Consider the following 26650-nt stretch of genomic DNA (forward strand, 5'->3'; position numbering starts at 1 on the left):
TATTTTAGAATTTTAATGTATCAAAGTATGTTCAGTGACTGCGCAGATAAGTACGTGTCCAGTGCAGGCATGGTAAAAGTTATTAGAAGGCCAAGTTTCTTGACTGACAGAAAAATGAAATCAGTGTTTACAATTGTTTGCCTAGATTCCGTTGAAAATTTTTGGCTTGAAAATCACATACACAGTAAAGTAGTGGCAAATATTAGACTTTTACCAATTAAAGTTTGATTCTTAGCTATGACTATATAGCATTTTTTCCAACTCACTGCATTTGAAGAAGTGATTTCTGCTAGTTTAAAATCAGTATAGGAACTACTTAACTTGAAAAATGTTCAATGAGTGAATATCAATTGCTTCATTTTTTTTAAAAGTTCGTACAAGGACATAGAAATAGGCACTTTGTGTACTCCCAGAATTTTTCCATAATTGAATGAATAATAGTCACCTTCCCAGAAGTCCTGAGTAGGAACATCTATTGGCTTGGAAATGGCAAGTATAAGAAAAACGCCATCGGCACGGAGACCACACTGTACGTATGGCTTCTAAGCCACAGAGACACTAAAACAACTCATCGGGTGTATATCCCATTTCACTTTATTAATGGCTTCTCTCTCTCTCTTCCTGTCCTTCTAGGCTGTCCCGTCAAAGGTCACCCTACCCCCAATATCACCTGGTTCCACGGTGGTCAGCCAGTCGCCACTGTCACAGGACTGACACATCATATCTTGGCTGCCGGACAGATCCTCCAGGTTGCAAATCTTAGTGGCGGGTCTCAAGGGGAATTCAGCTGCCTTGCTCAGAATGAGGCAGGAACACTCGTGCAGAAGGCCTCTTTAGTGATCCAAGGTAAGAGACCCTGCAGGCTTTGCAGCCGGGCTTAGTTCTTGAGTAGGAAAGTCCACCTGAGAATCTAATTCTCAAGGAAAACAAAGTGATTTCTGATCTCACTGGCTCCTAGAGCGTGAAAATGAAAGCTGAACCATGTCTCCATACGATGAGGCCCTTCGGAAGAGCCACCGGGCTCTGTCCCAGCAGAATCTGGAAAAGTCAGTGCTGCTCTCGTAAATGGGCCCTTCTGCTTCATCTTGTTGCTGCTGCTGAGGACCAAGGCAACACCGCGATATATCAAAGCCTAGAAAGTTTCACTTATGCTTGCTTAACTAGTAAGAATCCCCCCCCCCCACACACACACACACGCACACTCCCCTAATACATGCAAGCACACACGTGCATGTATGCAGTGCAGCCTGTTAAATTAATGCAAGTTTTCTCTGTTGGTCTGATTAAAAACAAAAAAACAAAAAAACAAAAACCTCTTGATCTGAACTGCTTGGTTATTGTCTCCTCTCCCGGAGAGGCAGGCTGATGCCTGTACCTGCTTATCATACTAAGGAGCCTTCAGCTGCAGTCCCGGGCGAAGGGTTTTGCAGACACCTTTCCTGTGGCTCCTGGATTAACCTTCCAGGAACACGGGCGGGTCAGAAAGCCCTTGGGAGAGGCCTGGCTTTAGTTACACCAAGAAAGGGTGGTGAATGAACCCAAACAGTGGCAAACAAACCCAAACTGGGCCTGGTTATAGAACCCAAGTGAGACTTTCGAGTTTTCCACAGGCTATTTCTACCTGCGGCCTGTGTGTGACTGTTTTTAGGGAAAGCAGAATCCTATCGCATGCACTCTGAAATGGAGGATTCTGTAGGAAGGGGCAGAATTTTGTGCCCAATGTAGCACACGAGGTGGGAGATTTTTCTCAGCAAATGGGTTTTCCCCTTAAATAGCCTCCCCTGCCATTTGGCTTTCCAGACAGGAAAGTCAGCGTTCCATTTTCTTGCCAACCAGCCATTCTCTGCTGAAAACCAGAAGCCAGTGCCTATCTGCAAGATTTGTAATATACGACCTTGCAAATAAGCAGTCACAGTTTACCAGCCCACAGTTATTTTTAACAGCTTTCCTACCAGTGAGTCCCACCCCCCCCCCCAAATAGAAAATCCACAGAAATTGAATTTCTTTCTGACGTTCCCGTTTCGTGTAAATGAGTACTCTCTGGGTAGGCTGTTTTTTTGGTAACATTTCCAAAGTTCAACTCAAATGTGCATGTATCTGTATGATTGTTAAGTATCTCTGATACTTTCGTATCTCTCTGTTGAAAAAGAAAGGCACTCTCTGGTGACCCACTAGGAGAAAAAGCACTTCGGAAGTGTATATAAGAATAAGGACCACAACCACTGGTTAAGCACTCTGTATGTGCCAGGCACCGGGCTGGGCCCTTTGCTTTCATTATAGCCAGTCCTCACAGTACCCTCGCAAGGCCGGGGTTTTGTACTCGCTTTACAGACAGGCCAACTGAGGCTCCTGGACGCCATGCCAGTTGCCTACCTAAGTTGGGAAGGGAGCCCACTGCAGGACAGAGTGTCATCCACGAGAGCCCCTCGTGCCCACAGAGCACGGACAATAATGCAATCCTCTTTTCTCCTCTGATCCTCCCCTTCTGACAGATTACTGGTGGTCTGTGGACAGACTGGCGACCTGCTCAGCCTCCTGTGGGAACAGGGGCGTCCAGCAGCCCCGCCTGAGGTGTCTCCTGAACAGCACAGAGGTCAGCCCCACTCACTGTGCAGGGAAGGCACGCCCTGCTGTGCAGCCCACCGCCTGCAACCGGAGAGACTGCCCTTCTCGGTGAGTGTGGCAGGCGCTGGCTCAGGCCTCCCCAGCCCCAAGGCTGGACCCTGACTTTTAGCCAGGCCGGGGGCTAGCATTTGTCCAGCAGCGCCTAAGGAGAGACACAGAGGGCCGGCAAGGGGGCCTGCCATCCAAGGCACTGTTCTTTTCTGTAGGCCCAGACTTGCCAGGCCTCTCCACCCTGCAGAAAATATCCCTGAGAATGGGCCTCCTGCCTCGGCAGTTTGTTCCCTCCCCACTCAGCGGGCTAAGGACTGCCAGAGGCATCCCAAGTACCTGAGAGGGTCTGTTCAGGGAACAGGAGCATTCCAGGTCCTAGCCAGAGCTCGCTCCCATCCTGCAATAAGAAATTTGCTCTCTAGTTTGTAAGAGGACAACTGTGTTTGCAGTTGAGGTGCTGAGGAGATCGGGGTTACTGGCCTCGACCCAGCCCCTCCCCTTTCTTCTAACTTCAGAAACCGTGCTCTTTGGTACTGCAGTTGAGGTGAGGAAATCTTATCCCCTTCTCATCTTCAAAGAGGTGCATCCTGCCAAAGTCAAAACAAATCTTCATTTTCTGTAGTCGCCTCCATGTTAGATAGACGTTCTCTACCTCTGGTCCCAGAATGACACCCACCGTCTCTGCCTCTCACAGCTTTGAGGAGCTGTGAGTCCCACAGAGCACCCTACCCCCAGTCTGCAGGCAGTCGCTAAAGGGATAATGGATGGGCTTAGGGCTGCCACCAGCATGGCATCGTGAGCCTGGGGGACTTGGCTGCGCCTCTCGATGCCCCCTTCCTACCTGTCTGTGGGACTTTCATACGCTATTTAGGCACCCGCTTTGTGTTTGGCCAGCTGAGTCATAAGGAGCAGCTGAAACCAGGAGAGACTCAGTGAAATATGAAACATGCTCATTAATATCAGCAGTTTGACTTGCTGACGGGAAGGTTTCCATGGGAATGATTAATGTCCTTTTATACCCTGCCTGAACTGTAACATAGCCATACCTCTCCTTTCTCAAACCCCCCACCCCAGCTCCTGAAAAACTGCTGAAATGTATATTTGGAAATAAAAGTTGATTGAAATGCAGGCCTGACATTCACCGGGGGTATAAGGGGCTGGAAGACTGCCCTCACCAAGCTATTTGAAACGAAGACGAAGTCTTGGACATGCCAAGGACTTTTCTGACTTGCTGTGGTGATGGTCAGAGTCAATCAGCCTCACTTAGTTCTGCAAATGAAATAATGGCCGTGTCGGCTTGGGTTTCAGTACCCCCAGGAGCTTTACGACACCTCATGCCTGCTTCCTAAGTGGCTCTGCTCCTGTGGGCTGGAGATCTGCATGCAGTCATCTCTCTCCAGGGCCAATGGAGCCGGAAGGTTCCACCGAACTAAATAAGTCACAGATCCAGATTCAAAAGGAATTTGCTCCCTGTCTCTGCCGCTTGCCTCTCCTGAGGGCCAGAGGTTGCGCCACTGGACCAGGAAGCGGCCACCAGTTCACCTTTGACTGGTTTCCCTGCCAGGCTTCCCAGGCACCTCAGCAGCCTTCTCTAACACACGCAGGTCTCGTCCTGGGTGTCTCTGACTAGGGCCAGGAAGTCCTGCTTTGACCCGGGTGGCTGTTCCTCCATTTCACATAGATACACTTTGTCTCAGGCATTCATTAAAACCCCAGAATGGTCTTTCTCCCGAGATTGAATAGGGATGACTGGAACACACCAAGGCTTTTCTGTTTCCCCCAAACTGTCCCCCTTTCCCCTTCTCTTTGACAACCAGCCCACAGTGCGAACGTGCACAGAGAGCCCCTACGGGTTTGTAACTGGACAAAGGATTTCAGCCTGTTTCCCAAATTCCAGCTTGGCTTTATGAGAAAAGCCATTTGCGGAGTCCTGGTCAGTCTCACTTCTGACGATCCAAATTGTAGCCGGAACCTAACATCCCAAGAAAGGACATTCTCCACATACGCAGCCCACCAGGTGGTATAAGGCCTATGCCCTGGGACTCGTGGAGGTAGGAAACTGCTCCACAAAGCCAGAAGCAGCGCTGCGTGTTTCTCGGGGATTCCACCAAGTCCAGTGAGACGTGGGTTAAAGCAAGGTAGGAAAGAGAGGGAGTACTAGCAGACTGAGCACTGACTCGGGGGGGGGGGGTAGAGCCAGAGACACGGTTTGGACCTGACTTCCCTAGGAGACTGTCCCCCTTCTGCCACAAGTCCCAGAACCACAGTGCAGCGTAACTAGCTAAAGGACCGTCTTCCCAGAGCGTCCCCTCTGCAGGCTCACAGCTTCGGGGCCAGTGAGACAAGTAACGTTCAGACTGCTCTTTCAAGACGCACCTTTGCAGTCAGTTTCCAAAGGGTATTTGTTTTCTGTGGCTGCAAAGAAGAGACATTAATTTTCTCACAGCTTGGAAGGCCGGAAGCCCAAAATCAAGATGTCAGCAGGGCTGTACCCCTTGCAACTTTCTCAAGCCCTGCCAACTTCTGGCAGCTCCAGGCATCCCTCGGCTTGTGGCCACATCACTCCAGCTGCTGCCTCTGTGCTCACACGGTCTCCTCCTCTTCTCCAATCTCTCTTTCTCTTCTAAGGACATCTGTGAAGGCAGATAATGTAGGATAATCTCATCTCAAAATCCTTAACTATATCTGCAAAGCCCCCTTTGTCCAAATATGGTAACATTCCCAGCTTCTGGGGATCTGATGTGGATATCTTTTGGGGGACCATTTTCAGACTTCCACTCTATGCATACCATGAAAAAAGCCATGCCCCGAGATTAGCAGCTGGGTGGTGAGAATAAGGGAATATTCAGGCTCTTTTTCTGAGAATATATGGCACCATTCCTCTGCCCAAGGCCTGACCCTTTGCTCTTCCTCTCCCCAGGTGGATGGTGACCTCCTGGTCAGCCTGTACCCGGAGCTGCGGGGGAGGCGTCCAGACCCGCCGGGTGACCTGTCAAAAGCTGAAAGCCTCTGGGATCTCCACCCCTGTGTCCAATGATCTGTGTACACAGCTCGCCAAACGGCCAGTGGACACCCAGGCCTGTAACCAACAGCTCTGCGTGGAGTGGGCCTTCTCCAGCTGGGGCCAGGTGAGAGGATTTTATCTGACAGATACATCTAAAGGTACGGACCCTGCCATGGTAGGAAGTAAAAGGCCACCACTGCCACATCCTCTGCGATGTCAGACCTTTCACATCCCATCTGTCGGTCAACTCTCCTGCCCAGTATCCATCCAAAAGCTTAGCAGTTCTGATGATTCTTCTCTAACACAAACATACCTCCCACAGCCATTACACTTTCCCTGTTGATTTCCCTCCCCCCTCACCCCCCCACCCCCCCCATCCCCGGCTCATCCCTTTCTCAGATCATCAGCGAATCCTCAGCAACCCCACCTTCTGACTCATTTTCTGTAAGTCCTCTTCTTCTCACTGGCTGTCTTATGGCTGACGATTTAAAGCTCTGATGAGATCCGTCTGGGGGCCGCAGTGTTGTTCTGGACCAGGGATTCTCAACCGGGTAACACAGTTAGACTCACTGGAGAAGCTTCTTTAAAAGACCAATGTCCAGGCTGCCCCTCCCTGAGATTCTAAGTCAGTTGTTCGGGGGCGGGATGGGAGCATGGGCAAGTTTTAGAAACTACAGGGAGATTCTGGTGTGCAGCGAGGATAGAGAACCACTCTTCTGAGCCAAGAAGAGTTGAAACCTAGCTGGATCACTTTGAAACCACCAATTCCTTTCTCAATTCTCAGTCAGATGGCAGCCAAAAAAAGTCCCAGGTTAGCTCAACACACAGCAGAAATGGGGGCTCACAGGACCCCAGGAGGGATGGGAGCTCTTTTCTGGATATAGAGAGGAACCACAGAACTCTGTCCATTGGAAAGGAAATTTTATGGTTAGTTATGACTTTAAAAAATAACACAAACAGGATCCTCTCTGGGGAAGAACAGACCCGAGCCATAAGAGACACTACGCCATGACAGAAGCAGCCTGGGAGGGGTGGGAGGCACCGACAGTCACCCGACCGTTGATCTCACGTCACTCGTGGGCCGGTAGGACTGAGTCAGGAATTCACGTTGTAATTGGAGGCCTGGGCTTTCCCCAGTGCAGGGACATAGGGTCTCTATTTAGACGAAGAGGAGCTTTCCTACTCATCTGACCCCTCCTCTGTTTTAGAATGTTGTTGGCACTAACAAAACAATCCAGTGTGGCGCTTGGGGGAAATGACATAATGGCATGTGCTCCGCTCCTTTCAAAGTCTGTGCTCAGAACCTACAGGGGACCCACTTAGCACATAAGAGCTGCCTGCCGGGGATGATAATCAGCTAGTGCCCACGCTACCAGCTGTGTGGTGACAACTCTCGTTCGTCAGAGGCTGACCATTCTGACTGGCCGGGCCTAGTTTGTGACTGGCTGGTGTCTGAAACATGCCGTTAAGCTTGGCCTGCTGGGACAGCCCAAAACTACCACAAGGCTCTTAATTCTTCCTGTAACTCTATGGGAGCTAATGGGACCGAATGTTCTGGGCAGCTAGCAACTCGAAACTAGTTGGAACTGGCTTTCTACCCGGTACTGCATTCATGTTCCTCCGTCCCCACCGTGAGGTGTGTTCTTTGAAAAACAATCACTTGGAACTTGCCGTTCAGTCAATACACTGTGGCCATCTCTAAGGAAGATCAAATGTTATTTGGAGGAAATCTGGCCACAGAATTCACTTGCAATCCATAAGCCATTTGTGTCCCAGGTGAGTCCGGGGATAATGCTCCACGCTGGCCAAACAACACACTCGGCCTGAGGCTCCTTTTTGGCACCTTTACCAACCGCCTGCTCATTTCCAGTGACCTAATGTATGTGCTTCATAATCAAAGAGGCATGAGCTCCCTCCCTTTTGCTCCGATGCCTGGGGGATATCATCTTTCTCTTACCTGGAAAAGCCCGCTTCTGCTAGCTTTCATTCCGCCCAAGGCAGCTCTGCTTCTAGGCCCGCAAGGCTTACTGGCGGTTTGTGACATGACAATGAGGAACAGACCCGGCTTCACACGGGAGAGGTTTCTGCACTGTATCGTTGAGGTCACGGAAGGGGACGTACACTGTGCACACTGATCATTCTTTCTCAGTGATTACTTTTTCTAAAAGAGAGAAAAAAGGTCCTTCCCCCTTTCTTCACTTCAAAGAACACTCTCCTCCCCTTCTTTCTTCTAAAATCCTCTCGGCAAGTATGTCTCAAGCTTTCATGTGAATCACTTGTGGATCTTGTTAAAAATGCAAATTCTGATATGGCAGGTCTGGAGCAGAGCCTTGGATAACGAACTTTTTTATTGAGATATAACTGACATATACCCATTATGTTAATTTCAGGTGCATAAGGTATGATTTGATATCTGCATACATTGCAGAATGATCACAGTAAGTCCAACATCCATCACCGTACACACTTAAAAAAATTGTGATTAAGATTTTAAGATCGACTCATAGCAACTTCAAAATATACAATATAGTATTATTAACTATAGGCACCGTGCTGTACCTTGCATCCCCAGGACATGTATATTTTTTAACTGGAAGTTTGTACCTTTTGACCCCCCTCCACATATTTCACCTACCCCCAACCCCTGCCTCTGGCTACCAACAATCTATTCTCTGCATCTGTTATAGTTTGCGGGGAGGGTTGTTGTTGTTCAGATTCAACATATGAAATCACACAGTTTTTGTCTTTGTCTGTCTGCTTTCTTTGACTTTTATGCCCTCACGGTCTGTACATGCCATCACTAATGGCAAGATGTCATTCTTTTTCATGGCTAAATAATATTCCTCTGTGCACGTGAGTGTGTGTGTGTGTGTGTGTGTGTGTGTGTGTACACCACATTTCTTTTATCCATTCATCCACTGATGGATACTTAGGTTGTTCTATATCTGGACTATTGCAAATAATGCTGCAATGAACATGGGGGGGTCATATGTCCTTTCAAGTTAGTGTGGGTTTTTTTTTTATTTTGGATAAAAACCCAGGAATAGAATTGCTGGTTGATATGATAGTTCTATTTTTAATTTTTGAGGAACCTACATACCGTTTTTATAGTGACTGCACCAATTTTCATTCTCCCCAACAGTACAGAATGGTTCCCTTTTCTCCACATCCTCCCCAACACTTGTTATTTCCTGTCTTTTTGGTACTAGCGATTCTAACAGGTATGAGATGATATCTCATGGTGGTTCTGATTTGTATTTCACCGATGCTTGGTGATCTTGAGCACATTTTCATGCACCTGTTGACCATCTGTATGTCTTCATCAGGAAAATATCTGTTCAGATCATCTGCCTTTTTAAAATTGCATTGTTTGGTTTTCTATTGATTCATAAAAGTTCTTTACGTATTTTGGATATTAATCCCTTACATGGGGTTGATTTGCAAACAGTTCTCCCATTCGTAGGTTGCCTTTTCACTTTGTTGATGGTTTCCTTTGCTGATGTCGTCTCACATGTTTACTTTTCTTTATGTTGCCTTTGCTTTTCATGCCAGATTCAAAATATAATTGCCAAGGATGATGTCAAAGAGCTTACTGCCCATGTTTTCTTTGATTTCTTTGATTTCAAGAATCACGTTCAAGTCTTTAATCCATTTGGAGTGAAAATTTCTGTATGATGGAAGAGTAGTTCAATTTCGTTGTTTTGTATGTGGCTACCAGTTTTCCCAGCACCATTTATTGAAGAGACTATCCTTTCCCCCTTGTATATTCATGGCTCCTTTGTCAGAAATTAATTAACCACATACGCGCAGGTCTAATTCTGGGCCCTCTTTTCTGTTCCATTGACTTATGTGTCTGGTTTTATGCCAAATCATACTGTTTTGATTACTATAACTTTGAATAGTTTGTAGGCAGGGTGCATGATGCCTCCAGCTTCTGTGTTCTCTCTCCAGATTGCTTTGGCTCTTTGGGGTCTTCTGTGGTTACATACAAATTTTAAGATTGATTTCTCTATTTCTGTGAAAAATGCCATTGGAATTTTGGTAGGGATTGCATTTAATGTGTAGATTGCTTTGAGTAGTATGAACATTTTAACAATATTGATTCATCCAGTCCATGAACACAGAACATCTACTTGCGTCTTCTTCAATTTCGTTCACTGATGTCATAGTTTTCAGTTTACAGGGCTTTTACCTCCTTGGGTACATTTATTCCTAGATATTTTTTTTCTTTCTGATATAATCGTAAATGGAATGGTTTTAATTTCTCCGAGAGTTTGTTACTAGTCTAGAAATACAATAGACTTTTTGTATTGATTGTATATCCTACAACTTCGCTGACGCTTGGGTTGATTCCATATCTTAGCTACCATAAATAATGCTGCAATAAATAGAGGTACTTACATCTTTTTGAATTGGTGTTTTCATTATTTTGGGGTAAATACGCAGTAGTGGGATTACTGGATCATATGGCATTTCTATTTTTAATTTTTTGATACCTCCTGTATTGTCTTCTACAGTAGTTATGCCAATTTACACTCTCACCAGCAGTGCACAAGGGCTTCCTTCTCTCCACATCTTTGCTGGCACTTTCAGACTAGCCATTCTGATGGTAGGAGGTGATACCTCCTTGTGGTTTTGATCTGTGTTTCCCTGATTAATGATGTTGAGCATCTTTTCATGTCTGTTGGCCATCTGGATGTCTTCTTTGGCAAAATGTCTATTCAAGTTCTCTGCCCATTTTTTCATAGGTTTTGTGTGTACATATTGAGTTGTAGAAGTTATTTTGGGTATTAACCCCTTATTGGAGATACTATTTGCAAATATCTTCTCCCATTCACTAGGTTGCCTTTTTGTTTTGTTGGTGGTTTCCTCAACTGTGCAAAAGCTTTTTATTTTCATGTAATCTCATTTGTTTATTTTTGCTTTCCTTTCCCTTGACTAGGGATACATGTTCAGAAATATGTTTCTAAGGTTGATGCCCAAGAGATTTCTGCCTGTGTTTTCTTTAAGGAGTTTTATAGCTTCAAGTCTCAAATTTAGGTCTTTAATCCATTTAAATTTTTGTGTATGGTATAAGAAAGCAGCCCAGTTTCATTCTTTTGCATGTAGCTGTCTGCTTTTTCCACCACCGTTTATTGAAAAGACCATCTTTTCCCCCATTATATATTGTTGTATCCTTTGTTGAAAATGACCATATAAGTATTCCTAGCCTTTCTATCTGTTCCATTGATCTTTGTGTCTTTGCGCCAGTGCCATACTGTTTTGATTAATATAGCTTTGTAACATATCTTGGAATCAGGGATTGTGATACCTCCAGCTTTGTTCTTCTCTCTCAAGATTGCTTTGGATGTTCGAGGTCTTTTTTGGTTCCATACAAATTTTAGGAATATTCTAGTTCTGTGAAAAATGCTATTGATAGTTTGATAGGGATTATATTTAATAGGTAGATTGCTTTGGGTACTATGGATATTTTAACAATATTCTTTCAATCTGTGAGCATGGTACACCTTTCCAGTTGTTCATGTTATCTTCCGTTTCTTTCATCAATGTCCTAGTTTTTAGAGCACAGGTCTTTCACTTCCTTGGTTAAATTTATTCCTAGGTGTTTGGGGGTTGTTTTTTGGTTTTTGGTTTTTTTGGTGGAATTGTAAGTGGTATTGTTTTCTTAATTTTTCTCTCTGCTACTTTGTTATCAGTGTATAGAAACGCAACCAATTTCTGTGCATTAATTTCATATCCTGCCACTCTATGGATTTGTTTATTCTAATAGTTTTTTGGTGGAGTCTTTAGGGTTTTCTATGTATAGTATTATACGGCATCAGTGAAGAGAGAGTTTTATTTCTTCTTCACCAATTTTGATTCCTTTCATTTCTTTTTCTTCTCCGATTGCTGCAGCTGAGACTTCCAGTACTAGGTGAATAAAAGTGGTGAGAGTGGACATCTTTGTCTTTTTCCTTATCTTAGAGGGAAAGCTTTCAGTTTTTTACTATTGAGAAGGATGTTAACTGTGGGTTTTTCATACATAGCCTTTATTATGTTGAAGTACATTCCGTATGTTGCCTCTAAACCCACTTTGTTGACAGTTTTTATCATGTATAGATATTGTGTTTTGTTAAATTTTTTCCTGTGTCTATTGAGATTATCATAAGGTTTTGTGATGTATCACATTGGTGATTTGCAAATATTGAACTACCCTTGTATTTCTGGAATAAATCCCTCTTGATTGTGATGAATGATCCTTTTTTACTATAGTTTTAAATTTGGTTTGCTAATATTCTGAGGACTTTTTGCATCTATATTCCCCAGGAATATTGGTCCGTAGTTTTCCTTTTTTGTAGTGTCTTTTGTCTGGTTTTGGTATCAGAGTAATGCTGACCTCATAGAATAAATGTGAAAGCTTTCCTTTCTCTTTTTTTTTTTTTTAATAATTTGAGAAGAATAGGTATTAACTCTTCTTTAAAAGTTTGGTAGAATTCACCTATGAAGACTTCTGGTCCTGGAAATGGGGGGGGGTGGATTTTGATTACCAAATTCAATTTCATTACTAGTAATTGGTCTGTTCAAATTTTCTCTTTCTTCTTAATTTAGTTTTGGAAGACTATATTTTGGGGAATTTACCCATTTCTTCTAGGTTTGTTGGCATCTAATTTTCCATTGTTATTCTCTTTATAATTCTTTCTATTTCTGTGGTGTCAGTTGTCTCCCCATTTTTGTTTCTAATTTTGAATCCTTTTATTTCTTGATGAGTCTGAGCAGAGTTTTATCAATTTCATTTATCTTTTCAAAGAACCAGCTCTTGGTTTTGTTGATCTTCTCTAATTTCCACTTATTTCCACTCTAATCTTTATGATATCCTTATTTCTACTAACTTTAGAAAAAGAACCAAGCCCAATTTCTGGAAGTATAAGGTTGAGATTTTTCTTGTTTCTTATGATAGGCCGGTATTGCTATAAACTTTCCTCTTAGAACTGCATTGTCTGTGTCCCAAAGATTTTGGACTGTTGCATTTCCGTTTTCATTCACTTCTGTGTATTGTTTGATTTTTCTCTTTATTCATTGACCTATTGGATGTTTAGTAGCATGTCGCTTACCCTTCGTGTCTTCATGTTCTTTCCAATTTTTTATTGTAATTTCTAGTTTCACGCCATTGTGGTTGGAAAAGATGCTTGATATGATTTTAATCTTAAATTAATTGAGACTTGTTTTGTGGCCTATCATGTGAAGAATGTGTATTCTATTTTTGACTGAAATGTTCTGTATATCTGTTGAGTCCATCTGGTCTGATGTGTCATTCAAAGCCATTGTTTCCTTGTTGATTTTCAGTCTGGATGGATTTCAATATCCATTGATGTAAGTGGAGTATTAAAGTCCCCTACTATTATTGTATTACTGTCAATGTCTCTCTTTATGTCTGTTAATTTTTGCTTTATATATTTAGATGCTTCTATGTTGGGTGAATAGATATTTACAATTGTCACATCTTCTTGTTAGATTGATCCTTTTATCATTATATAATGCCCTTCTTTGTCTCTTGCTACACTTTTTGTTTTAAAGTCTATTTTGTCTGATGTATCTTTTTCTATTCCTTCACTTTCAGTGCATGTTTTTTGGTCTGAAGTGAGTCTCTCATAGGCAGCATATAGATGGGTCTTTTTTTTAATCCATTCATCACATATGTTTCGATTATTTAGTCCCCGTACATTTAATAACTGATAGGTATGTACGTATTGCCATTTTGTTTTTATAGTTCTCTTCTGTTCATCTTCTTCTCTCTTTCCTTATAATTTGATGACATTCTTCAGTGTTACATGCTTGGATTCCTTTCTCTTTATTCTTCGTGTATATGTTATAGGTTTTTAATTTGTAGTTACCATTGAATTCATATATAACATCCTAAGTGGATAGCATTCTATATTAATTTGATGGTCACTGAAGTTCAAACACATCCTAAAGCCACTAAATTTTTATTCCCCCTTCACATTCTAAGTATATTATATCATTTTGCATATTTTTATTTTGTTCATCCCTTGCATAATTTTTGTAGATAATTATGATTGATTTTACTACTTTTATGTTTTAACCTCCACACTGGCTTTATAAGTATTTATCTACTACCTTAATATATGTTCATTTTTACCAGTAAAGTGTTTTTCTAGTATGACTCCTTCTTTCCACTTAAAAATTCCCTTTAATGTTTCTTGTAAGCTGGTTTAGTGGTGATGAACTCTTTTAATTTTGTCTAGAAAACTCTTTCTCTCCTTCAATTTTCAATAATAACCTTACCAAGTATTCTTTGTTGTGGATTTTTTTCCTTTCAGCACTTTGAATATATCAGGCCATGCTCTTTAGGCCTGTAAAGTTTCTGCTAAAAAATTAGCTGATAGCCTTATGAGATTCCTCTTGTATATAACAGTTTGCTTTTCTCTCATTTTTTTTTAAAATTCTTTAATCTCTCTTTTTTTTTTTAATAATGATTTTTTATTATATTATGTTAGTCACCATACAGTACATCCCCGGTTTTCGATGTAAGGCTCGATGATTCATTAGTTGTGTATAACACCCAGTGCACCATGCAATATGTGCCCTCCTTACTACCCATCACCGGTCTATCCCATTCCCCCACCCCCCTCCCCTCTGTAGCCCTCAGTTTGTTTCTCATAGTCCATAGTCTCTCATGTTTCATTCCCCCTTCTGATTACCCCCCCTTTCTTTATCCCTTTCTTCCCCTACTGATCATTCTAGTTCTTATGTTCCATAGATGAGAGAAATCATATGATAGTTGTCTTTCTCTGCTTGACTTATTTCACTAAGCATTATCTCCTCCAGTGCCGTCCATGTTGTAGCAAATGTTGAGAACTCGTTCTTTCTGATAGCTGAGTAATATTCCATTGTATATATGGACCACAACTTCTTAATCCAGTCATCTGTTGAAGGGCATCTCGGCTCCTTCCACAATTTAGCTATTGTGGACATTGCTGCTATGAACATTGGGGTGCATATGGCCCTTCTCTTCACTACGTCTGTATCTTTGGGGTAAACACCCAGTAGTGCAATGGCTGGATCATAGGGTAGCTCAATTTTTAACTTTTTAAGGGACCTCCACACTGTTTTCCAGAGTGGCTGTACCAACTTGCATTCCCACCAACAATGTAGGAGGGATCCCCTTTCTCCACATCCTCTCCAACAATTGTTGTTTCTTGCCTTGTCTATTTTTGCCATTCTAACTGGCGTAAGGTGGTATCTCAGTGTGGTTTTGATTTGAATTTCCTTGATGGCTAATGATTTTGAACATTTTTTCATGTGTCTGTTAGCCATTTGTATGTCTTCATTGGAAAAGTGTCTGTTCATATCTTCTGCCCATTTTTTGATTTGTTTATTTGTTTCTCGTGTATTGAGTTTGAGAAGTTCTTTGTAGATCTTGGATACCAGTCCTTTATCTGTAGTGTCATTTGCAAATATCTTCTCCCATTCCATGGGCTGCCTCTTAGTTTTTCTTACTGTTTCCTTCTGTGCAGAAACTTTTAATCTTGATGAAGTCCCATAATCTCTGCCTTTTTAATTATTGCTTGTCTTGGTGTGAACCTCCTTAGGTTCATCTTATTTGGGGATCTGTTTCCGACACTTGGATGTCTAGGAAGTTTTCTGTCCCCTCCTCCTTCTGGGATCCTTAACCTGTTCTCACTTTAATTTTTGCTCTTCGGCTTGGTTGCTTCCATTACCCTATCTTCCAGATCTCTGAACCATTCTTCTGCATCTTCCAATCTGTTGATTCTCTTTAGCATATTTTTCATTTCAGTTCTTGGGGGTTTTTTCTTATATTTTCTTTTTGTTGAAATTCTCACTGAGCTCATCTCTTTTCTCAAGTCTAATAGGTATCTTTACCACCATTACTTTGAACTCATTATCAGACATGTTGCTTATCTGTTTCTTTAAGCTTTTTGTCTGTGGTTTTATCTTGTTCTTTCATTTAGGACATATTCCTCTGTCTCATTTTATCTAACTCTCTGTTTTTTTGTGTGTATTAGGTAAGTCAACTATATCTCCTGGTCTTAAGAGTAGCGGCCTTTTGTAAAAGAGACATGCGGTACCGTATAACACTCTTCCCCCAGGTAATCAGAACCAGTTACTCCAGAGGTGTCCCCTGTAGGGGAGGTGTGTACACCCTCATGTTGTGGCTGTGATTGCTTTGGACACACTGGTGGGTGGGACTGGCCTTCAGGCCAGCCAGCTCAAAGGACCTGCTTTGCCTAATGTGAGCACACTGGGCAGGATTAAAGCCCCGCTGCAGGCACTGTGGCCATGCTGATGGGTGGCGCTGGCACTCAGCCTAGCTGTCTGCAGTTAGCCTCTGCCACAGCTGCAGGCACACCAGAGGACAAGGCTTTCTCTCTATGCAGCCAGCGAGGAGCTCCAGCTGCACAAACTATAGGTACACTGGTGTGAAGGGCTTATCCACCCCCTTCCCAGTGTAGGAGTCACTGTGGAGTTGCACCAGTCCCTGCCAAGGCTGCCTGCCAGATTATTATGCCAGTCTTCTTACTCCTTACTTGTGGAGGGACACCTGTCTTGGCAGGTATGTTGGGTGTGCAGAAGAATGCCAGCATGGGGTGTGTGGAGCTACTAAAGTAAAGAGGGTGTTAGCTGGATCCCCCAAGCATCTAGTTAGATGATGTCAAGAAAAATGGTGCCCACAGCACTTTCTTTCCCAGATAAATCTCCTGCAAATCCCTGCCCCTCCAGCACATATTCTAAGATTGGTCAATAAGTCTCCTTCACATATATTTCAGGTGCTTTTCAAACTGCTGCTTCTGTGCTGTGTCTTAGGCCAAGTTATTTAGCATGCTGGCTCTTTAAAGACAGGGATGCTGTTTCCTATCACCCTCCTGCGCTCTTGAAGTTAAGCCCTGCTGATTTTCAAAGGCAGACTTTATGGGGACTTGTGTTTCCAGTGCTGGTCCCCAGGGCCAGGAGTGCCCAGTGTGGGGTCTGATCCCTGTCACTTCTCCATTGGGAGAGAGGGAGGGAGGGATGTCCCTCCCATTTGTGGTTGGTCACACTGGAAGCTTGTTTCCTGACTACCCCTACCCTTTTTGATGTGCCCTTCTCTCTGTGACTAGCTGTGGAAGCAGTCTTCAGGTCGTTTTCAGAGTTAGTTGCATAAATGTGGTTGTTGTCCTTATGTGTCCATGGGAGGAAGTGAGCTCAGGACCCTCCTACTCCACCATCTTCCAAATCAAGAGAAGTCCCTCCTAAATGCCTTGTAAACAAGACACACAGCAGGTCCTCATAATGGTACAGATCTGGCCAGTCCACTGGGAGGAAGTATTGCCGCATTGCGACTCTAAGTAAAAAGAGTAGCAAGGCCTCCGCAAGAATTGGTTTGCTCGTTAGGTGACATGAGCCAGACTCGTATGCATAAGTCTAGGATGAAGAGCCTCTATCACCCAGGTGTTCCTCCCCTCTCTGCCCACTTTGTTGAGAGTTTTTAATCATAAATGGGATGTTGACTTTTGTCAGATACTTTTTCTGCATCGAGATAATCGTACGATTTTTATCCTCCATTTTGTCACTGTGGTGTATCACACGGATTTGCAGATGTTGAACCATACTTACATCCCTGGAATAAACCCCAGTTGATTGTGATGCATGACCTTTTCAATGTACTGTTTGCTAATATTTTGTTGAGGATTTTGGCATCTATGTTCATCAGAGGCGTTGACCTGAAATTTTCCTTTGTCCTTTTCTGGTGTTGGTAATGCTGTTCTCATAAAATGAGTTTGAAAGCATTCCTTCTCTTACATTCTTAGGAAGAGGTTGAAGAGGATTGTTACAAATTCTTCTTTGAATGTCTGGTAGAATTCACTGGTGAAGCTCTTTGGTCTTGGACTTTTGTTTACTGGGACGTTTTGATTATTAGGATAATCTCCTTACTAGTAATCAGTCTGTTCAGGTTTTTTCTCCTTTTTTCAGGAATCAGTCTTGGTTTCTAGAAATTCATTTCTTCTAGGTTATCCAGTTTGTTAAAGTTTTATAATAATAGTAGTCTCTTATCCTTTACATTTTTGTGTTAATAATAACATCTATTTCATTTCTGATTTTGAGTCCTCTAGTCTTTGGTGACTCTAGCTAAAGGTTTGTCAGTTTTATTTTTTCAAAGAACCAACTCTTAGTTTCATAATCTTTTCTGTTTCTACTCTGCTCATTGTTATTTCTACCTACTAACTTTGGGCTTCGTTTTCTGTTGAGTGTAAAGTTAGGTTGTTTGAGATTTTTGTTTCTTGAGGTTGGCATATATAGCTATGAAATTTCCTCTTAGAACTGATTTTGCTACATCCCTCAAGTTTTGGTATGTTACATTTCCATTTGTTTCAAAGTATTTATTCTCTTATAATATCTTCTTGGACCTCTGGGTTGTTCAATAGCATGTTTAATCTTTACATATTTGTGAATTTTTCAGGTTTCTTATAATCATTTTCTAGTTTCATACCACTATGGTCAGAAAAGTTGCTTGATATGCTTGCAGTCTTCTTAACATTGGTTTCATGGCCTAGTATATGATTTATCCTAGAGAATGTTTCACATGTACTTCAGAATTCACCCACACATCTGTTAAGTCCATTTGGTCTAACATGTTTAAAATCAATGTTTCAAAAAAAATTAAAAAATCAATGTTTCATTATTGATTTTCTTTCTGGATGGTCTATCCATTAATGTTAGCGGGGTGGTAAAATCCCCTACTATTATTGTATTACTGTCAATTTCTTCCTTTCAATCTGTTAATATTTGCTTTATAGATTTAGGTACTCTTGTGTTGGGTGTATAAATATCTACAAATGATATATCCTCTTGTTGGATTGACCTCTTTGTCATTATGTAATGCCAGTCTTTGTTCTAAAGTGTATTTTGTCTGCTCTAAGTATAGCTACCCCTGCTTTCTTTTGGTTTCCATTTACATGGATTATCTTTTCCTTCCCTTCACTTTCAGTGTGTGTCTTTACTTCTGAAGTGAGGCTCTTATGGGCAGCATTTAGGTGGGTCTTGGCTTTTAAGTCTTTTAATTGGAGCATTTTTAATTGATTTACACTTAATTGATATGTGTGTACTTACTGCTTTTTTATAGTTCCTATCTCTTCCTTTGTGGTTTGATGACTTTATTGAGGAGGTTAGATTTCTATCCACCATAGGCTTTTGCTTGGTGGTTACCATGAGGTGTACATATAACAACATCTCTATAATGATCTAAGTTGATATCAACTTAAGTTTGATTCCATTCTAAAGCTCTACCTTTTTACTCTCTCCCCATTTTGTTTTTGATGTGACATCTTATCTTGTGATCCCTTAACTACTTACTGCAGTTATTTTTACTACTTTTGTCTTTTACACTTCATACTAGGTTTAATAAGTATTAATCTCCTACCTTTTCTATATATTTACCTTTACCAGTAAGTTTTTACTTTCATGTTTTCTAGTTACTAATTAGTGCCCTTTCTTTTTAGCGTAAAGCTGATCCATTGACATTTTTTTATGTAAATGTCTTTAAAACATCTTCCTGTGAGATTTCTTTTGCTACTGAAGATGTTTTTGTTTTCTTTTTTAACTGAAATATAATTGACATATGATATCCTCTTTTAACATTTGCTGTAAGACTGGTTAATCATTGGTGAATTCCTTTAGCTTTGCCTATCTGAAAAACTTTCCCTCTCAGTTCTGAATAATAACTTTGCCAGGTATTCTTTTTTTTTTTTCCAGGTAGAGTATTCGTAGTTGGAACTTTTTTCTTTCAGCAGGTTGCAGGTGAGAAGACAATGTCACAGTATATTCAATGTTTTTGCTAAAAAAAAATCTGATAATCTTATCAGGGTTCCCTTGTATGTAACGTGTTGGGATTTTTTTTTCTTACTGCTTTTAATGGTCCCCTTATCTTTAACTTTTGACATGTTAATTATAAGGGGTCTTGGCGCGGGTCTCTTTAGATTCATCTTCTTTGGAATTCTTTGGGTTTCCTTCCTTCCTTCTCCAGGTTAGTTAAGTTTTCCTTTCTCTCTGCTCCTTCTGTATCCTCTATAATGCAAATTGCTCCATTTGCTGTTGTCTTGTAAGCTGTCTTCACAGGTATTTCATTCCTTTTGCTCCTCTGATTGGATGAGTTCCACTGCCCTATTTTTGAGGTGACTGGTCCTTCTGCTTCATCTAGTTTGTGGTTGAACCCCTCTAGTATATTTATCGATTTTAGTTACCGTGTTCTTCAGCTCTTTCACTTCCATCTTTTTTTGAAGTTTCTCACAGTGTTGCTCTATATTCATCCATGATGGATTTCTAAAAGCTTTAAGATGATGCCAATGTTACTGGTCCAAGGACCACCCTTTAAAGCATAGCAAGACTTGAAGTATTCCAAGTTAGAAGGTACTGCTTGATCTCACAATCCTGTTAAGATTTTCCTCTTGGTAATAGTGTTGGATGTGCTTCAAGCAACGGATGCCCTCCCAACCTCCACATTCCACTCTTGTGAGAATGAAAATGGTCATTGTTTCTGACCAGAAAATCCTTTGCGGATAGTGTCATGCAAATATCTGCCCTTTCATTCATGTGCCTACCTCTTTGAAGTCTATGGAAACTACGCTGATTTTAGTCTAAGTAGAACTAAGACCACTTAACAATCTGGCTTCATATAATAATTCAATTTTCTTCTTTTAACCCAACATACCTTTATGAGGCACCTGTCTCGGGTGGGAAATGTGTTCCATTCAAGCATGTGTGAAAGAATGAAACTGAAAGTAGCCCCAGAACGTTAGAAATATAAATGTGGCTGGAAAATAGGTACCAGATCATGATTTGTCTCGTATGCTGTATAGGGAGGCTGTATAGGGAGTTTGGATTTTATTATGAATACCACCTTGTTTGACTTTTAAAAGAAAGCTTATATATTCAGCAGTATAGAGAAATGACAAGACTGGAGAAAGAGAATCTAGTGGAGAAATGGTGCCGATAGAAATGAAGGCAATGGAAATGGAGAGATCTCATAGAAGAGATTCTATGAAAGTATGATTCACATGGCTTCAGTAGTGCTTGGATATCACAGATGAGAGATGAAGCAAAGATGACACATTTATAAACGGACTGAACAACTAGGTCAGAAAACAAATGAATTGGGTAAGAAATTGTTTTTGCACATGTTTAGTATTTGTAAAATATCCAATTAGATATTTTCATTCAGCAGTTGGATGTAGATCTGGCACTAAAAAGGGTAGTGTAACCCAAGAGGAAGGAAAGCATGAGATGAAGAAAGGCATAGGCTAGAACCTTCGGGAACACTAATCTGCAGAAACAGGAGGGGGAAAAAGAGAACCTAATGAGTAGAGAAAGAAAGTATATTCACAGACAGTAACAAAGGAGTTTCCATAAAGAAGGAAGGACCAGGGGTATCAAAATGGATCAGAAAGAACAAACCAGGTAAACATTATCTGGTACCAGGGGAACTTGAGTGACAGGCAGTTACTGGCAACCTATAAAGGGCAGTTTCAGTGTGTCAATGGCACTTAAGTCAAATCAGCAGTGAGTAATTTCCAGTTGTGGTCAAGAAACATCAGCGAAATGACAGACTAGGTAGCTCTAAGTTCCCATTCCCCTATGGAAGTGTCAAAAAACAACCAGAAATGGGCAGAACTAACCCTATAGGAGTAAAAGCCTACAACAACCAAGCAAACACTCAAATAAAAATCTACCCTCAAAAAGTAGGAAATTTCATTCATCCTTCCCCACCCTCTCCTCAGTATGGCACAGTCTTACTCTAGAGGCATCAGCAATCCATTTTCCTCCCTCAATCCATAGGGAGCACAGAAAACCCTATCAGGGAACCACCTAAAGGAATGGTCTCTGTCTCAACTAAGATCCCAAGTGGGGGAGGCAGCCACTGCTTGTGAAAGCTTCAGGGGGACTACAGACCTGCAGACACCTGGGACGAGAGATTACAGATAAAGACATAAAATAGACCATCGAAGGCCCTGAGAACTTGGGGTGAGATGCCCTAGGAAATTAAGACATTAGGAAGCAGACATATGTACAGGGAAATTGAGAAAACTACATGCAGGCCCAAGCAAGACATATGCTCACAGAAAAGACCTGAGTATATCCTAAGCTTTCATTGCAGGCTGATGCCTAAGCTCAGAGCACACCCAGCTAATCATTGAAGGGGTGCCCAGGCACAGAGACTCTATACAAAAACTGGGAGAGATGTTTTTTTTCAACTATTTAAGAAGAAAAATGAACAAATATTGGGAAATTGGAAAATACCTTGAGACAAGTGAAAATCCGGGACGCAGAGAACACAGTGCTCAGAGAAAAATATATATAAATGCTTACATTAAAAAAGAAAGACTTCAAAAAACAACCTAACTTCTTGCCTTAAGGAACTAAAATAACAAGAGCAAACAAAACCCAAAGCTGGTAGAAGAAAGGAAATTATAAATACAAATAATAGAGACAATAGCCATAAATAAACAGAAAAATCAATGAAACCAGAAGTTGGTTCTTCCAAAAGATCTACAAAATGGACCAACTTTTAGCTACACTGAGAAAAAAACAGAAAACTCAAATTATTAAAATCTGAAATAAAAGGGTGAATACAGCAGTACTATGAACAACTGTACACCAACAAATTGGAAACCTAGGTGTAATAGACAATTTCTTATAAACACACAACCCATCAAGGACAAATCACAAGTAAAAATACACATAGACCTATAACTATTAGGGAGATTCAATCAGTAACTTGGACCTCACAACAAAGAAAAGCCCTGGCCTAGATGTCCTCACTGGTGAATTTGACCTAATATTTATGCCTAAACTTAGTCCTCCTCAAAATTGAAAGGGAGGGACTACTAACATTCCTTTAACTCATTCTGTGAGGCCCAGATTACTCTGATACCACAGCCAGAGGAAGACAGTACAAGAAAACTAAAGACCCATATCCTTTTTAATTACTGATGCAGAAATTCATGTAGTGAAAAGATACTGTGTATGATTTCATTTTTTTTAATTTATTAAGACTTGTTTTGCGGCCTAACATGAAAAAAAATGTGTATTCTGCTGTGGTTGGGTAGAGTTTTCTGCATAGGTCTCTTAGGTGCAACTGGACTATAGTCCTGTTAAGTTCTTATTTATTGATCTTTTGTTTGGTTGTCCTATCCATTATTGAAAGTGGGGTATTTTAGTGTCCAATTATTGTAGAACTATTTCTGTCTTCAGTTGTCAGTGTTTGATTCATGCATTTTGGAGGTTTTGTGCTTATGCATATATGTTAATAGTCGTTCTATCTTGGCCTTTAATTTTCTTCTTTGTCTCTTACAATGGTTTTGACTTAAAATTTATTTTGTCTGGTATTAGAATAGCCACCGCAGCTCTCTTTTGGTTACTACTTTTGCATGGAATATCTTTTTCTATCCTTTTACTTTCAATGTCTCTTGTAGAGAGGCTTTTAAAAAAATCAAATTCTAAGCTATTAAGCTAATATCTGCCTTTTAAGTGGGGATATCCTTACTGATAAGGACTAACTTTAGCCACTTTGGTATGTCTTATGGCTTCCTTCCCCACTCCATTCCCTCCATTACTGCAGAATCCTCAACAAAATACTAGCATATGAATTATTAGAGTGATTACGAATTTTCAGGTAGGATTTATTGTTGTAAAATAAGGATAGTTCAACACATGATAATTAACCTTGATAATATACCATATTAGCAGAATAAAAGGAAAAAAAACACATGATCTCAATTGATGCAGAAAAAGCCTTTGATGAGATTCAAAATCCTTTTGTGATAAAAACTGAACTAGTAATAAAAAGAAACTACCTCCAAATAATAAACACCATATATGAAAAACCCACAGCTAAAAAAACTATCATAGTTAATAGTGAAGACTGAAAACTTTTCCCCCAAGATGAGGAAGAAGAACGCAATGTTTACCACGTCCATTCAACGTAGTGTTTATTGGAAGTTCAGAGCAATTAGGCAAGAAAAAGAAAGAAAAGCCACCCAAGTTAGAAAAGTAGTAAAATTTTGTTACAGATGACATGATCTTACATGTAAAATCTTAATACCAACACCAGAATAAATCTCTTAGAGCTAATAAATGAATTCAACAAAGTTGCAAGATAAAAAAATCAGAAATCAGTTGCATATCTATACATGAATTACGAACAATCTGAAAAGGAAATGAAAATCATACTACTCAGCCATCAGAAAGAAAGAATGAAGTGTTGTCATTTGCAACAATGTGGATGGAACTAGAGTATGCTAAGCAAAATGAGTTAGAGAAAGAAATACCATATGATTTCACTCATATGGAATTAAAAAACAAAGTGGGTGAACATTCAGGAGGGGGAACAAAAGAGAGGGAAATCATGAGAGAGACTTTTAAGATTTTATTTACTTGAGAGAGAGAGAGCATGAGCTGGGGAGGGATGGGCAGCAGGAGAGGGAGAAGCAGACTCCCCACTGAGCAAGGAGTCTGACACGGGGCTGGATCCCAAGACCCTGGGATCATGACCTGAGCCAAGGCAGACACTTAACTGACTGAGCCATCCAGGAGAGAGAGACTCTTAACTATAGAGAACAAACAGGGTTGATGGAGGGAGGGGGGTGGGGGCTGGGATAGATGATGGCTATTAAGGAGGGCCCTTGTTAAGATGAGCACTGGTGGTTATATGTAAATGATGAACCACTGACCTCTACTCCTGAAGCCAATATTGAACTGTATGTCAACTAACTAGAATTGAAATTTTAAAAAAATAAATTTGGCTCTAAAGTGCCAGAAACAAAAAAGAATATCATTCCACGTATAAAAATACTTATAAACTTAACCAAGGAGGTGAAAGACTTGTACACTGAAAACTACAAAACATTACTAAAAGAAAATAAAGAAGACAAAAAAAAATGAAAAGACATCCTATGTTCCTAGATTTAGAAAATTTATTATTAAGATGTCAGTATGGCTCAAATTGATCTAGAGATTCAAAATCCCAAGGACTTTTTGAAGAAATAAGAAAATCCAACCTAAAATTCAGATGGAATATCAAGAGATCCTGAATGACCAAAAAAAATTTTGAAAAAAACGAAGTTGGAGGCTTCACACTTCCTGATACAAAAACTTACTACAAAGCTACAATAATCAAAACAGTATAGTTCTGGCATGTAGTCCAAGGGAATGGAATAGAGAGCCCAGAAATAAGCTTTTGTACATATGATCAGATGAAGTGTGCCAGGATCATTCAATGAGGAAAGAATAGCCTTTCAACAAATGGTGCTGGGTTGAAACTGGAAAACCATATGCTAGAGAATGAAGCTGGATCCTTATTTTAACTAGATATGAAAATTAACTCAAAATGGATCAAAGACTTAAATGTAAGGGTTACAAGTATAAACTCTTAGAAGAAACATAGGGAAGAAGCTTCGTAATACTGGATTGGCAATGATTTTTTGGATAGGACACTAAAAGCACAATTAATCAAAAAAAAATTAGATAAACTGGATTTCATCAAAATCGAAAGCTTTTCATCAAAGGACACCATCACCAAAGTGAGGAGACGACCCACAGAATGTGAGAAAATACTTGCAAATCATAAATCTGATAAAGGATTAATATCCAAAATATAGAGAGAAGAACTACAACTCAAAAACACAAAGCCTAGAATAAACATTTCTCCAAAGAAAATCTACAAATGGACAATACACACATGAAAAGACATTCAACATCACTAGCAATTAGGGAGATGCAAATTAAAACTACAATGAGATACCACTTCATTATTTTTAAAAATAAATACCAAGCAGTAGTAGAAATGTGGAAAAATTGGAACCCTTGTGCACTGTTGATAATATAAAATGGTACAGCTATTGTGGAAAACAGTATAGCAGTTTCTCAAAATACTGAACATAGAATTACCGTATGATCCAGCAATTCCACTTCTGGGTATACACTCAAAACAACTGAAAGCAAGGATCTGAACAAATATATGTACACTAATGTTCACAGTAGCATCACAATGGCAAACAACCAACATGTCCTTTGACGGATGGATAAACAGAATATAGTATATACTTACAATAGAGTATTATCCAGCCTTCAGGAATGAAATTCTATACATGCTACAATAGAAATGAACCTTGAAAACAGCAACTGAAAAAGCCAGGCACAAGAGTATTACAGGCTGCGGGGCGCCTGGGTGGCGTAGTCGTTAAGTGTCTGCCTTCAGCTCAGGGCGTGATCCCGGCGTTCTGGGATCGAGCCCCACATCAGGCTCCTCCGCTGGGAGCCTGCTTCTTCCTCTCCCACTCCCCCTGCTGTGTTCCCTCTCTCGCTGGCTGTCTCCATCTCTGTCGAATAAATAAATAAAATCTTTAAAAAAAAATTACAGGCCAATATCCCCACTGAACATAGATGCAAAGACCCTCAACAAAATTTTTACTAGCCAAATTCAACAATATATTAAAAGAATCATACACCATGAGTAAATGAAGTTTCCCTCCGATGCAAGGATAGTTCAACATCCACGAATCCATCAATGTGATACACCACATCAACAAATAAGGATAAAAATCATATCTCAATAGATGCAGAAGAAGCATCTGACAAAATTCAATACCCATTCATGATAAAAAAACTAACAAAGTGGGTATAAAGGGGAATGTACCTCAGCATAATAAAGGCCATAGATGACAAGTCCACAGCTAACATCATCCTCAGTGGCACAAAGCTGAAAGCCTTTCTTCTAAGATCAGAAACGAGAGAAGGATGCCCATTCTCCCCATCTTTACTTAACATAGTATAAGAAGTCCTAGCTAGAGCAATTAGTTAAGAAATAAAAGGCATCCAGATTAAAAAAGAAAAACTGTCATGGTTTGCAAATGACCTGCTATTATGTATAGAAAATCCTAAGGACTCTATCGAAAAACTTATAATAAGCAAATTCAGTAAGTTGCAGGATACAACATCAATATACAAAAATCAGCACCAAACTATCAGAAAGAGAAATGA

The 26650-nt window shown here is 40.7% G+C and overlaps 1 protein-coding gene and 1 long non-coding RNA gene across 6 annotated transcripts in view; one reads left to right on the top strand and one right to left on the bottom strand.

Annotated features, from left to right (window-relative positions):
• The window catches only part of ADAMTSL1 (ADAMTS like 1), an 878957-nt gene that overhangs the window by 844792 nt on the left and 7515 nt on the right, over positions 1-26650 (top strand). For all 5 annotated transcript variants that reach the window (XM_044386899.3, XM_044386900.3, XM_057313473.1 and 2 more), the window contains 3 exons: positions 634-846; positions 2493-2673; positions 5537-5744. In XM_044386899.3, the coding sequence (XP_044242834.3) occupies positions 634-846; positions 2493-2673; positions 5537-5744 (602 nt within the window). The remainder of the gene's footprint in view (positions 1-633; positions 847-2492; positions 2674-5536; positions 5745-26650) is intronic.
• LOC130544017 (uncharacterized) lies at positions 574-8258 on the bottom strand. The gene is made up of 3 exons (XR_008959878.1): positions 6048-8258; positions 4993-5249; positions 574-1094 (listed from the first exon to the last, which is right to left on the bottom strand). It is a non-coding gene; the product is annotated as an uncharacterized LOC130544017 (long non-coding RNA).

This window comes from Ursus arctos, unplaced genomic scaffold (genome assembly GCF_023065955.2).
Source record: "Ursus arctos isolate Adak ecotype North America unplaced genomic scaffold, UrsArc2.0 scaffold_18, whole genome shotgun sequence".
In the NCBI taxonomy this organism is placed as follows: domain Eukaryota; kingdom Metazoa; phylum Chordata; class Mammalia; order Carnivora; family Ursidae; genus Ursus; species Ursus arctos.